Below are 14612 nucleotides of genomic sequence, written 5' to 3'. Positions count from 1 at the left end.
AAAACATAAAATAGTACTGTTTCTAAGAGAAACCGACTTCTGGTCACCCACCATGCTGGAGACAGAACAGTGAAAAATTAATGAGCTTCCAAAGCAGGCTTCCTACACGCTGATCCTTGAGCCCAGTGAGGTCAGCAACAGCAAGATGGGAAGGTAGGTGGGCCAGAGAGGGATGGTAAAAACAGCAGATTAGAATGAGAAGTCACAGCCGCCAGCTGCCTGATAAACCTTCTGTGAGTCCTTCAGACTTGTCAGTGCCCGCAGCAGGCTCTTTGGAGTGGGCTGGCAAGATGGAATTAATTTTTAATACCCATGGTTCCCTAAGTCCCAGTCCCAAAGCAGAAAGGCACATTGCATTTTACTTCACTCAAGTGCCTCTCATTAACTGCATCCCCTGGTGCTAGTTCATCAACTCACCATGTTAGTAGACCACTGCTGGACTTGTGGGGTTTTTTAATGTGCAATTTCAGGAAGAGTGTCTCTCCCACCCCTGTCCTTACTGATCTTTATAATAAGTAGGAAAAGGACTTCCTGAGGTGAAGGGAGCTTGGTGATTCAGGAGTGCTCAGACACTTCTCTCTGATGGTCCCTGAGCCAGGGTAGGGATGGTGATATGGTTCCTAACAAGAAAAAAATGCTGTGGCTTTGTTTCTTCTCTTTGCAACATGCTTACAGAGACAACGTTTCAGACAATAACATTCTCTTGGGCTGAGGATCACATTGTTAATTGGGATTGGACAACAAATTCCAAATTTCTAAAGGTTAGTGCCTATATAATAATATTGGAGTTGAGTTTAGGGCAGCAGTGTCTTAGCTCTAAAGCAGCATGAGTTAAGGACTCAGTTCTGTTCTCTAAGGCTCTTAAACAAAGGGCTTTCCCACCAGGAGCACTGCTGGAGCACCTTTCACAAGAGCCTGCTAAAAGAGTTTCCCCGTTTACGGGTCATTTTCCCACAAAGCTAAATGGCTCTTCAGCTGGACCAAACAGAGAAGGAAGTCTAGTGTGAGAATCAAGGGTCTAAATTAAAGAAGACCGGACACCGGCCTGAAGGAAACGGCTCTCACTTCTGCCATCTGTCTGACTTGGAAGGAGAATTTCAGCAGCAAAGGAGCTCTCAGACTAGTGTCAGGAAGAGCAGCAAACGGTACCACGTAGCAGGGGGCAGGGAGACTGCCCCCCCCCAAAGGACCTGGGACCCCTGAGTCCCTTCAATATCCTAACACTCAGAATCAGCTGAAAACATAACACTCGTCCAAAACACTGATGTGCGTGGCTCCTCTGTGACCTTCAGGTTCAATGTGAATTCACAGTCACACGACGGGTCAAATCCTGGTTCTGCCACTTACTGCCTGGGTAATGTAGCAAGCGTAAGAGACAGCCCCATCATAAATTTGGGAGCACTGTAGTACACAATATGCATAAGGCACTCAGCTAGAACCTGAGTCAGTGTTTATTTTCATAGCGTGAGGGAAACCCTAGCATTCTCTCCATACCGCTTCTTCCCTAGTAAAGCACACATGTGGGTTGATTTATGACTTGTTCTTGGTAACACACATACTATATGACCAGTCAAATACACATTCCTCCATCCTCAGGACCCACCTTGAAAGTACAGCCATCTAGTGACCCTGGACATGGGCCGCCGAGAACTTGCTCTCCAGAACGTATCTCCAGAGAGTACAGACCTGCATGAGCTTCAGACAGCAGAGATCTGGGGACAGAAAATGGAAATCTTTATAAATATAAAATCTGGAGTCCCCACCTGACTGCTGTATGTTTCCTATCTGTGTTTGTAAGGTGGAGTTGAGGGAATGTCTCTATATTTCACTTTTCACCACCTAGATCTACTACTCACTATACCTCCACTTGGGCTCAGTCCTCACCAAGAGAAACTGTATTTCTTCTTGTTGTTGAAAGTCCTTTGTACTTCATTTAAGAACTTAATAACTCAGAATTATGGGCTCATAGGACTTTAAGAGTACAAGACAAGCACTTCAAATTAGCAATTATGAATATGTTCTAAGATCTTAAAGGGGATATGAGTAACTCTCAATGAAGTCTATGAAAACACAAAGAAACAGTGGAATGAGGTAACGAAAACAGTTCAAGACATGAAAGTAGAAATAGTATCACTAAAGACAACCCAAACTGAAAAACTGGAAATAAAAGTTAGGAAGTCAAACAAAAAATTCAGAGGTAAACCCCATCAACAGAGTCCAGGACATGGAAAAAAGAACCTTAGGCATTGAAGACAAGACAGAAAAAAATGGATATCTCAGACAAACAGAATGTTAAATCTAAAAATATCCAGGAAATCTGGGACACCATCAAAAGACTAAATTTATAAATAATAGAAATAGAGGCTGTAGAAGAAACACAGGTCAAAGGCACAGAAAATAGTTTAAACAAAATCATAGAAGAAAAGTTCCCCAAACTAAAGCAAGAAGTGCCTATCAAGGTACAAGAAACAAACAGAACACCAAGTAGACTGAACCAGAAAAGAAATTCCTCACAACACAGAATAATAAAAACATTAAACATACAGAACAGAGTAAGGACATAAGCTGCAAAGGAAAAGACCAAGTCACATATTAAGACAGAACCACCAGAAAAACTGTGGTTTGTGACAGCCATGGGAGGCCTGCTCCTTTCTGAACAGAAACTAGGAGGAGTGGGTAGGGGATAAGATGGAGGGAGAGGATGGGAGGAGTGGAGGGAGGGGAAACGGTGGTCAGGATATAAAATAAATGAATAATTTAATAAATAATAACAATAAAATAATAATACCTGACTTCTCAATGGAGACTCTGAAAGCCAGAAGAGCCTGGATGAATATTCAGCAAACTCTTAGAGATGACAGCTACCAGCCCAGACTACTGTACCCAGTAAGACTATCAATCACAAAAGATGGAGGAAGACAAACACTCAACACTAAAACAAAATATTCAGTCCAGCCCTACAGAAGTTACTAGAAGGAAAATACCAGTCTGAAGAGGTTAACCACACCAAAGAAAATACACAAAATAAGTAATCCCATAACAATAAATCAAAAAATAGGAGGAAACACATACTATATCAACAAAGAAATCAAATAAACACTGCTCATTATTAACTCTCAATATTAATGGTCTCGATTCCCAAATGAAAAGACACAGACTAATAGACTGGATTAGAAAACAGAATCCATCTTTCTGCTGCATTAAAGAAATATACTTTAATCATAAAGATAGATATCACCTCAGGGTAAAAAAAAATGGGAAAAATAGTCTAAGTAAATGAACCCAAGAAGAAAGCAGGTATAGCCATTTTAATATTTGACAAAGTAGACGTCAAACCAAAACTAGGTAGAATAGATAGGGAAGGATACTACATACTCGCCAAAGGAAAAATTCATCAAGAGGATATTGCAACTCTAAATATTTATGCACCAAACGTTGATGGCATCCAAGTTTACATAAGAAACACTGCTACAGCTAAAATCACATATTGATCCTTATACAGTGATAGGGGGTGACTTCAATTCCTCACTCTCATCAATAGACACATCAACCAGACAAAAACTAAACAGAGAAATGCTAGAGTTAAACAACGTCGTAAATCAAATGTACCTGACAGATATTTACAGAACATGTCAAGCAAAAGAATAAATACACTTTCTTTTCAGCAATTCATGGAACTTTCTCCAGTATTGACCACATACTTGCATATTTAGCTCATTCTGAGGTGTTTAGAAAGATTGTAAGAGCCAGAGGGTCAGACAGTCTACTGTGGGATTATGTCTCCTAGGAGTGTCAGAGGTTACACCCATAAAGTCTCACCAACATGACTACCCAGATGGGCGCTGAGCAAGGACAATAAGCATGCCAAAGTGAATGGGGGGAAAGCCCACAAAGCTTCAGCCCTACATGAAGAACTACAGGCACCTGAAGAAAACCAAGAACAGGAAAGGTGGTCTTCCCCAGGGAAGAGCATACCAATTGGTTGTCTAGTGCCAAATGGTCAGCACTGAAAATGTACATACGCATGCATTATACACACCGAGCAGGTAATATTTAGGGATATATGCATATAATATATGTGTATAACAATAATTAATGGGGAGGGAGGTCACAAATTAGAAAGAGAGCAAGGTGGAATATGTGGGGGGGTTGGAGGGAGGAAAGGGAAGGGGGAATGATGTGATTACATTATAATCTCAAAAATAAAATAGCAAAGAAAAAATTAAAGTTTTACAAAAGAAAGAACATTGACAGGTGATTGCTTTTGCTTGTGATAGTGTTAATTTTTGTTTTCTTTCATTTGTCCTTTCTGCCATAGACAGAACTTTGTTTCTGTTTTCTACTCCGAGAGAGATTAAAGGAAAAGAATTTTGAAAGCATGCAAGCATATTCACGTAGAGTGTTTTAAAGCCACGCCTGATCACTGTAGGCACTGCAAGAGTTGTCTAACGTATCACCCAAAGCTACTGAGAAAGGAAAGCTCCTTCATCCCGCCAGGTTTTGTTTTCCAGACTTGTGTACCTGGTCTGGCAAGTCACCACAGGCAAATCCACGAAGACAGGAGAGACATCACAGGGGATCCTGGGCAAGGCAGGAACTGCCACGTTCACCAGGTCTATCTCCAGCTGAGAGCCGTTGTTGGGGTAAAGAACACTTGTCTCCAAACCTAAACTCAAGGAGAAATCCCAGATGTAGGAGACATACAGGGCAATAAAAACATTGGCCACAGGAGGGCAATGTAAGACATTGTGTTTGCCAGAGGATACCATTAATACTCATTTCCAAAGGCAGTTAGTTAACGCTGCTTTACAAACGTTCTCATATTTATGAGCCTACAAAGAATTTTCTCCTTTCACATCTGCCTACCCCCTAGGAAAGAGTTTTCCAACCTTTCAAGTTGCTTTGTGCCGTGGAGGAAATGGATAGAGTAAGACATGGCTTAGGGGCCTCCTAACACGGAATCATATGTAAGGGCAACAGCCAGGATAACACTTAATACTATGCTGACACTTCCATGTCAGCCCATCATCTTCCCAAGCATCCCACCACGAGGATACTGACACAAGAGTGACCTCTGCTGTGACACTGGCCAGTCAGCATCTGCAAAGATGGAATTGGGTCAATCAGTTCATCCCATTCGGGCCGTTCTTTAGAGCTGTTCTTAGACAAGGAGGCAAGGATTCACACTCCTTTAGACTTTGCATCAGTAAATCCAACACAATTAGGGAAGGCCACACCTACCTTCAAAAACAATTGTGATCCACGTTCCCCCTGAGAGGCTACCTTCTGCAGGTTCAACCTGGAAACTCAGGTAGGGATCTGTCAATAAAGGAAAACACTGGTTTTGAAGCTTATGTAGTACCTCCAATATCTTAAAACAGACTTTAGCATGTATGTGTCATCCAGGGGCTGGATGAAGCTTGGATCACCAGGCTCTATTACTAGAGTTTCTGGTTCCAGATGTGCACTTGTATGCATGCATTGCTGGCCCAGAAAACATGACTTTCGAGTTCTACTTTAAGGAAAATGTATCACTCTCATTTTATCAATCCAGAACCCCAGTGTTCATCAGGACAATCCCGAATTTCTGCTTCCCTTAGAAATAGTCTCAGAGACATGCTTGGTTCTTAGCTGGGCTCACTTTCCCTCCCTGCTCTCTTCTGCTCTCTATTCAGATGGCCACATTTCAATAGAAAGTTCACTACTTAGATTCCTACTTCCTGGAAGGGGAAAACTTCTTGGAGATGCGCCTGCTTCCTTCTCCTTTGTCTTCTACTTTTCCTTTCTGAGCCCTGTTGAACACATGATCAGCATGACTCTCCAAATGCATCCAAGACTTCCCTGATTTTTGCCTTGAATAATCACTGAGGGACTAAAGAGAGAATTCCTTTAAAATAAAAAAGGAAAGGCGTGTGAACTTGAAATGCTACACTAAATGAGGCTTAATCTTTGAGGATATTCACAGACATGCCATGGTCCAGGCAAAGCCGCTTCAAGGAGGCTAGCAAAAATCACTCGGCACCTCCAGATGACAATAAGCAAACAAAGAGTTGTGTGTTATCTAAAGAAAACGCCTTCATTTCCACATCAGAAACATTCCAGTGTAAACCGGGCCTTTCCTGTAGACTAGCCCAGGGCATTACGTACCACAATGCTTTGGTGTCTCACTACACCTAAGAATGGTGGAAACTAATTCATATCAAGATCACAACATGGCAACCCCAACCAGATCCCACCATCCTTAGATCCCCAGAAATGACAAGATAATTTTATCCAAAGAAGACAAAAATAAAATACAGAGGATTACCAAATTCACTGAGAAGGTGGAAGCATGATTAGAAAAAATAAGAAGGTGATTTTAATGGAAGCAGCCATTAATCACTAAGACACAATGCCTTAGGGAAGATATAACAATAAAATCTAATAAGAATTACATCTACTAGCCAAAGAAGAGATTATAGAAGAAGTTATGTTATTATTAAAGTATTTGAATTGTTACAGCAACCCCCACTGGCCATTAAAAGTTAAAATATCTATTCATAACAATTTAACAAATAACCCCAGATACTCATCAGGAAAAAACAACAACAACAACAGCAACAACAACTATTATTTCAGATCCCGAAGCAGATACTTCAATACTTCCTTCTAAAATCATATTTTAACTCATATTTTAAGTGGGCAAGTAAAAATTGTATGTCTACAGTATATAAGCAAGGCGATATTTTCACTATTAATAGTGACTCTCAAGGTGACCTAGTAACCTGAAGTGTGATCTGTTCACGTGCTTTCTACTTACCTGCTAAAAGTAATACTTCTGTACTCAGCAGAGCAATCAGCCAGGCAGGCATGACGTCCAGCTAGCTCAGCCGTCTTAAGATGGTTCCGATATTAAAAGCATTTTTTGGTGTTGATTGGTGCAATGTGCCTTTTGAGCCTTATAAAACATAAAGTTAAAAAAAGTCTACATACTATCAATGAGCTATATTAAAATAGAAAATAAAGAGACGGGATAAATGTAGCACTAGCCCAACAAGTGTAGTTCTCAACCATCCAATATTTTTTTTCACAGTAGGTGGAGACCATTACAGAAAGCCATGAGCAGTTAAAATGTAGGGTACAACTGACTGCGGATGACCAGCTCAAATTGATATACTACAACACAACCCCTACACCTAACCCTCTAAGAATGGGGGAAAGGAAGAAAGATTGTAAGAGCCAGAGGACCAGAAAGTCTGCTCCAAGATAGCATCTTGTAGATATGACAGGGAAGCCACACTCAGGAAATCTCAACAATATGGCTGCTTAAGCAAGTCCTGAGGAATGACAACACCAGTTGACATGCCAACGTGGATAAGGAAAATCACATGGGGTTACACACACACACACACACACACACACACACACACACAACAATAATAAGGGGCTGTGAATTTAAAAGAGGGTAGGAGAGGTTAGAGAGAGTCTGGCGATGTAATTATATTTAAAATAATTAAATAAGTAAAGAATGTAGTACTAGCATCGTTAGAGGCACCCACAATCTTCCTAAGCTCGGGAGAGAGTGAGTATGTAAAAAACATTACAGAAAGTCACCCTTATCATGTTGCAATAGCTTATTTAATCCACGTTTAAATTGGGTGAAAAAGAGCAACACCATTCAAATAAATGAATCCTAGAAAGTATCTAGTCATCAGATGACTAGTGACCAGGCAAGGGTCCATGTTGTTTTCTCATACCCCAAAACTCCTGCTTCCTCTCCCATGACTGTCAGATTTGAAACCTGCATGATAGCCAGGCTGTATTTCTTGTTAGCAGTCCGGCAAGGCTTCCATCTGTCGGCCTCTGCTCTGACAGCTAACCCTCCATGACTTTATGAGCTCCTGGCCTCATTCTCCAGCAAATCTTTCTTCAGGAGGTCCCCTCAAACCCTCAAACCTCCAGCTCACATCCTGGGAGCCTGAGCCAGACACTGTCTGTGTACGGCCATGCATGTCTTGCCTCTAGAGGGCACTATGAAGAAATCTATCCACCCGCCACCCATTTCCATACGGGTTTCAGTGTGAGGGCCCCATATAGCACTCAAAGGTTTTTAATTCATTCATACATTTTTAAACACCCCACCTCTGATTTTACAGATATGAAAGATGTGTTTTTGTCTCCACGGCAAAGAAAACAGAATCCACACAACCTTGGCTGAGCCCTCTTACGCTGCTCTCGGAAGACTGAGGAACTGCTCTCCAGCACCAGCCAGAAGGGAAGAGACAATTAACCCTAAAACACTGGCTTGGAGGCTCTATGAAAGTTTGAAAACTAAAAGGAGTAAACCCAGGATATTACATATACATTAATGCAAATTTCTAAGATAACACTCGATGTGCCAGTAGTTACACCATTTCAGGAAGCACAGAACCCCCAAATAGTCTCAGAACAAGACTGCCTCCCCTCCCCCCAAATGTGTTGAATTTATCATACAGGTACGTCCTGACGAAGCTAACTCAAAATAAACAATAACTTACATTTAGTCCAGCACTGGGAAGGTTTGCTACATCCCCGATGGATGCTGACCACTGCACTGGAAGCTGGGAAAATAAAGAGTCTATGTACCCGTCCTTAGTCATGGAGTCTCCTCGGGTATGGAAGGGGTGTCCACATTACCAGGTGTTCTTTCACACTGCAAAGCTTCCTACATTCTTCAGGGTATTTGTAACGTGTAATTGTATTCAATTTACAAACATCTAGTTTCCAGTAATATATACTACGTCAGAACGACACTAAGGAGGATTTCCTGCCGAGCCCAAAAGCACCAGATCTGGCTTGCAGTCCAATCCAGGCCCATTATTTTTTACCATTTCATCTTAATGCCTACTGCCAAGCTTAGGACAATGGAAATAAGAACCCCCACACTGGGGTTCATTAAACTGTAAGTTCACAACTACTTATTTTCCTCCAAAAATAAAACAGTCATATCAACAATAAATGTCACTTCTCCTTCCTAAGGATAAACTCAGTGTCTATTTCCTGTAAGTAGAATGTTTCAACCACAGAGCAGAGCACTGTGCATTCGATTCCATCCTCTTCCTGTTCCTGTGTTCTTCCTCTCTGCCCCCTCTTCCCCTCATCCCTCATCTCGCAAGTCCCCCTCATCTGGGAGCCTGAAAGACAAAGTTTCCAAGTTCTTACCGTACACTTCCCACTTCCTTTTGTGGACTGCAATGAGGGCAGGAGATGCAGAGTTTAGAAAACAGGTCGTTCTCTGAATCAAACAGTACCTGGTTCTGTGCCTGCCTTGTGATTCAAAGGAGAAAGCTTTCCTTTCCAAATGATGCTGTGTTATCTGGTTAGAACCCAGCCTGCAGCTAGCAGGCAGGTAGCTCCCTTCGGTTAGACTATAACTCGCCTAACTCGTTTCTGTTCTGGCCAAATGTGCACCAGAGTAAAAGTTCACAAATGACCATAGGACAAGTTTAATCATTAACATGAGCTACTTAGGGACCCAAAGAAGGGCCTTCTTACATTTTTCTCTGATTACTGTATGTGTCACAGACAAGAATTTCAAATAAAAGTCCACCCAGTGTGGAACAGGCACTCAGTGATCGAAAGAATGTGCCAGGAAGACAGCAGAGAGCCCAGAGGAAACATCTGAGCAGGATGGCATGCTCTGTGAGTGTTCTCGAGCTATTCCTGTATACTGTGCTGTAGGCTCTCAGTGATGTTTCCACCACAGGGGCATGGGCCCAAAGATGCAGAGGAACTTGGCGCTTAGTGAGCCCGGTTCAACTTTGCACTTTCTGTTGTCTCTCCTACCTTGCTTTCTTCACAAAGAGGTCCTTGATTTGCACCATCATTACCTAATCGCACTCAGCAATGAGTCTGGATCACCAGCTTGTTGTCACTTGCTGTACCACAGCTTGGCAACCGCTGGAAAGCCGACGGATCTGGTGGAGCTGCAGCTAGTAAGGTAGAGATAAGGCCATGGGAAGGAGGCTGTAGATGTGAAATAGGAAAGTTAGCAGGAAAGAGGAGACACTGCCTGGTATCTGATATCATGAACTTTGACATCCTTCTGCTTGATGTCCTCCCTCTGGACCAACAAATCTACTCACTACCATTGCATACCTGGGAGGGTGGTCTGCACAGCTCATACCACCATACTTGATGTCTTATTGGTTTCTCGAATAGGGCACAGCCAGAAGTTCAAAAGTGATCTATTTCCTACCAGGACTCTAATGTTATATGTACTCTAAGAAATAAGTAAGTTTCCACATTGGAAATATACAGTTCACAGTCATCAAAACTTGAGTGCAGCTTGGTACATGAGTAGTGAATAGGCTAGTGCTGCCCAATAGTGTTTGACTTATGCAAGCCATTCCCAAACTATGCATACATCATGTGGGGGAAATTACTTTTTTTCCCATTTTTTAAATTTATTTATTAAATTTAATTTTACATATCAGCCACGGATTCCCTTGTTCTCCCCCCTCCCGCCCCCCACCCCCCCACCCCACCCCACCCCCCATTCCCATCTCCTCCAGGGCAAAGACTCCCCCGAGGATTGAGTTCAACCTGGTAGATTCAGTCCAGGTGGGAAAATTACTTTTTATCTCTCTGCAAACCCAAATAGATTGCACTGTGCTTTATATAGAGTGGACTCACCCCATAAAGTGGAATATATTAGGAATCTAATGAAGAAAATACTCCAGAGACGATATGGGCAACAAAAGAAAAAACTAGGGACGCTTGATGCTGTTTTGGTTTGGGCTTTTTCTCCCTCTTTCTTTACTTTTTTTTGGAAGTTTATTATATTGTCTTCAATTTATATGCATATTTCTGATAGAAATGTGGCATATCATCAAGCAAGCAGGGCACTAGCATGGCACTCCACTGAAGAACTTCATTAGGCAACAGGAGCCCCAGAGCAAACTCTTCTTGTCCTCCAAGGTCATCTCTTGTGAGATACCCCGCTTCACCTCACACTGTCCTCTCAGAATCCCCCAAACAAAAGCCCCTTTCTCTCCTGTGGGATTGACACAGCTTGTCTTCCTTTCTTTTCTTCAAACTGCTTTTCTTTATGAAGAAACAAAATAAAGACAATCAAATTCCTCTGTGTTCGCTATCACATTATCATCATGGACTCAGATTTGAGGCAACAGGACCCTGCTTCAGCAAGGGCTCAACCTATGGGTAAAATCTCAGTGTCAGACTGCCTTTAACAACCTTTCTTTCCCATCAAACAAAATTACTCAAAGATAGCTCATTCTTACTGCTTCTGTCCTAAACCAAGTCCTTTTGGCTCTTTGGCATAGTGTACTAACAGTAATGCTACTGACCCAGATGTATTGTGGTGATCTGTACCTTTCTAATGAGAGTCACAGCATCCCAACAAGGCCATGGGATGTCAAAGGTGGAGCTGGCTTGTAAAGCTTGTGGACCTAAAAGATGCAGTAAGCTGTCCAGCTGTTCTACACCCTGTTGTCTGGGGACATGTGATACTCTCTACCCTAGTCATCCTGAGGACATCACCAGCCTGCAGTACTCCACGGAGCAAGTTCACACTGCTCACACAGACTCATCAAAAAGCTGTGATAACACCAAGCAAATTGCATGGATTTGGGGACTTTCTCGGTGCATAGGAGTCCCAGTTTTGAAACAAAAAAGTCCCACATTAACCAGCCATGGCTGATCCCCTGAAATTCAAAAATTTAAAAATAAATGTTAAGGGACTTGAAGAAATGAATATGAGATGTGCAGTATTTTTAGACTGATCTTATTCCAGGAGAAAAATAACGCTTTCTATAACTTGGCACTCACAATAGGTAGATTTTAGTTGCTCTCCCAGTTGGATTCCTGCTCTGTCAGACTAGACACATATTACAATAGACAGTGTTCCCTAAATCAGAGAGACAGTCTTTTCTTTGAATTCAGAACATCTGTAAGAGATTCGGCAGAGCATCGTATCAACACATGTCAGTTTCTAAATTCCAGTGCAATTCTTTCTCCCCAAGTTCAGCAGAATTTCAAATAATTCACACCAACAGGGAGCAACACCACCAAAGCAATTATTTTTTTCCTTGTGTATACCTTGTTACTGAGGTCCAGAAGCCCAGCTGAGATTTCGGAAATGCCTCTCACATTTGGTTTTAAAATGGTGAGTGATGTTGAAGTCACACATTTCTGTAGCCCAATAGGATGCTTGCTACAGTGGCAGAATTCTATATTGTCAAGTTTTTATATCTTAGATGAATTTTCAAAGTGGAAGAAATGGTTGTACCCTTTCTGTAAAAGGTTTCACAGTGAAAACAGCCTGGTATCCAATATCGTATAAGCCATACAAGTGAAGATAATCCACTGGGATAATGGAGACATCCAGTAACCAGTCAGATCATTCAGGAGGCAATTATCAGTAGCATAACGTTATTATATCTTATTTGAGAAGGTAAGTAGCATGGCAGGTTTTTAGAAGCTAGTCATAAATTCTTTGTCAATTCTATCTTTAAATGGAGAGTCAATTATTTCTTACCTGGTGGATCTGAGTAGATCTGTGACTCAATTACTTGACACCAGAAGGCAACAGCAATCCCACATTTGACTACCATAACTAAAAAACAAGACAAGCATGTTTCAGATACTCGACATTTTTTTCCAGTCCTGGGGATTGAACTTGGGACCTCAAATGTATTAGGCAAGTTCTTTGCCACTGAGTTCATTCCCAGCCCTCTTTTTATTTAGGGACAAGATCTTCCTAAGTGGCTGAAGCTGACCCTGAACTGCCTCCTGCTGTCCAGGCAGGTCTTGAAATTTCCCTGCCTTGGCTGGGTTGATGGGTTACAGGCGTGTACCACTGGGCATGGCTTTAGATACTCAGCATTTCAAAGCATCTCAGCCTCTCCACTCCCACTGCTGTCAAATCTGGTTGCACATCTCTGAGAGTTAGTTGAGTACAACTGAATAGACTCGGGCAGTTCAAAGCAGTTTCCATGTGATTCATAGAAGCCCAACACAGTCGCTACTCGGGAGACATCCATTGAACACATGAGTGAATAAATGTTACCAGGTAAACTTTTATCAGGCGACTGCTGCAAATACTTGATAATTACTGGCTTTCCTGAGCTCTCGGTTCACTTTCTCATTATTTCACTAACTCATCAGAAAGGCTCTACCGTGTTTGTTTGGACTCATGGCTTAAGGGTCCCATCCATTATTGTGGGGAAAGCATGGTGGCAAGAGCATGGGGCAGCTGTTCACACTACATTCACAATCAGAAAGCAGGGGTTGTCTTAGTTAGGGTTTCTATGGCTGTGAAGAGACACCATGACCACAGCCACTCTTTTTTTTTTTTTTTTTTTTTTTTTTTTTTTTTTTTTTTTTTTTTTTTGGTTTTTCGAGACAGGGTTTCTCTGTGTAGCTTTGCGCCTTTCCTGGAACTCACTTGGTAGCCCAGGCTGGCCTCGAACTCACAGAGATCCGCCTGCCTCTGCCTCCCGAGTGCTGGGATTAAAGGTGTGCGCCACCACCGCCCGGCAAAAAAAGGAATGACAATTTTTTTTTTTTTTTTTTTTTTTTTTTTTTTTTTTTTTTTTTTGAGACAGGGTTTCTCTGTGTAGCTTTGTGCCTTTCCTGGAACTCGCTTTGGAGACCAGGCTGGCCTCGAACTCACAGAGATCCGCCTGCCTCTGCCTCCCGAGTACTGGGATTAAAGGCGTGCGCCACCACCGCCCGGCTCTTTTTTTTTTTTTTTTTTTTTTTTTTTTTTTTTTTTTTTTTTTTCATATGACATAAATAGCTTTAATTCTTTTTTTATTATTAAGAGATTTTTCTATTCATTTTACATACCAACCACAGATTTCCCTCTCCTCCCTCCTCCCGCCCCACCCCCAGCCTTCCCTCCTAACCCACCCTCCATTCCCACCTCCTCCAAGGCAAGGTCTCCCATGGGGAGTCAGCAGAGCCTGGTACATTCAGTTGAGGCAGATCCAAGCCCCTTCTTCCTTCACCAAGGCTGTGCAAAGTGTCCCACCATAGGCATTAGGCTTCAAAAAGCTGGCTCATGTACCAGGGAACGGGTCTCAATCCCACTGCCTGGGAGCCCCAAAACAGTTCAAGCTAAACAACTGTCTCACCTATTCAGAGGGCCTGGTCTAGTTCCATGGGGGCTCCTCAGCTATTGGGCCACAGTTCATGAATTTCCACTAGTTTGACTGATCGTCTCTGTACATTTTCCCATCATGATCTCGATTTCTCTTGCTCATAGCTCCCTCCTCTCTCTCATCAATTGGACTCCTGGAGCTCAGCCTGGCACCTGGCTGGACCAAAGCCACTCTTATAAAGGAAAGCATTAAGTTGGGGCTGGCTTACAGTTTCCGAGGGCTAGTCCATTATCATGGCAGGAAGCGTGACAGTGTGCAAGCCAGCATGGTGCTGGAGAAGGAGCTGAGAGTTCTGCATCTTGATTCCCAAGCAACGGGAAGTGAACTGGTGTAGCTTGAGCATAGGAGACCTGAAAGCCCACCTGCACAGTGACACACTTCCTCCAACACACCTACTCCAACAAGGCCACACCTCCCAATAGTGCCACTCCCTGTGTGCCAAACATTCAAACACATGAGTCTATGGAG

At 42.4% G+C, this 14612-nt stretch overlaps 1 protein-coding gene across 4 annotated transcripts in view; it reads right to left on the bottom strand.

Moving 5' to 3' along the window:
- Window positions 1–9406, bottom strand: part of Pkhd1 (PKHD1 ciliary IPT domain containing fibrocystin/polyductin) — a 466475-nt gene extending 457069 nt beyond the window's left edge. For all 4 annotated transcript variants that reach the window (XM_028868108.2, XM_037199703.1, XM_037199704.1 and 1 more), the window contains exons 1-6: window positions 9181–9406; window positions 8517–8579; window positions 6800–6937; window positions 5242–5319; window positions 4522–4666; window positions 1604–1712 (exon numbers count right to left, since the gene is read on the bottom strand). In XM_028868108.2, coding sequence (XP_028723941.2) covers window positions 1604–1712; window positions 4522–4666; window positions 5242–5319; window positions 6800–6851 — 384 coding nt within the window. In that variant the 5' untranslated portion in view covers window positions 6852–6937; window positions 8517–8579; window positions 9181–9406. The remainder of the gene's footprint in view (window positions 1–1603; window positions 1713–4521; window positions 4667–5241; window positions 5320–6799; window positions 6938–8516; window positions 8580–9180) is intronic.
- Between the last annotated feature and the right edge of the window lie 5206 nt (window positions 9407–14612).

Source organism: Peromyscus leucopus, chromosome 16_21 (assembly GCF_004664715.2).
Source record: "Peromyscus leucopus breed LL Stock chromosome 16_21, UCI_PerLeu_2.1, whole genome shotgun sequence".
NCBI lineage: Eukaryota > Metazoa > Chordata > Mammalia > Rodentia > Cricetidae > Peromyscus > Peromyscus leucopus.
The sequence above is the reverse complement of the archived record's forward strand: the minus strand, read 5'-3'. Positions and strand labels throughout refer to the sequence as shown.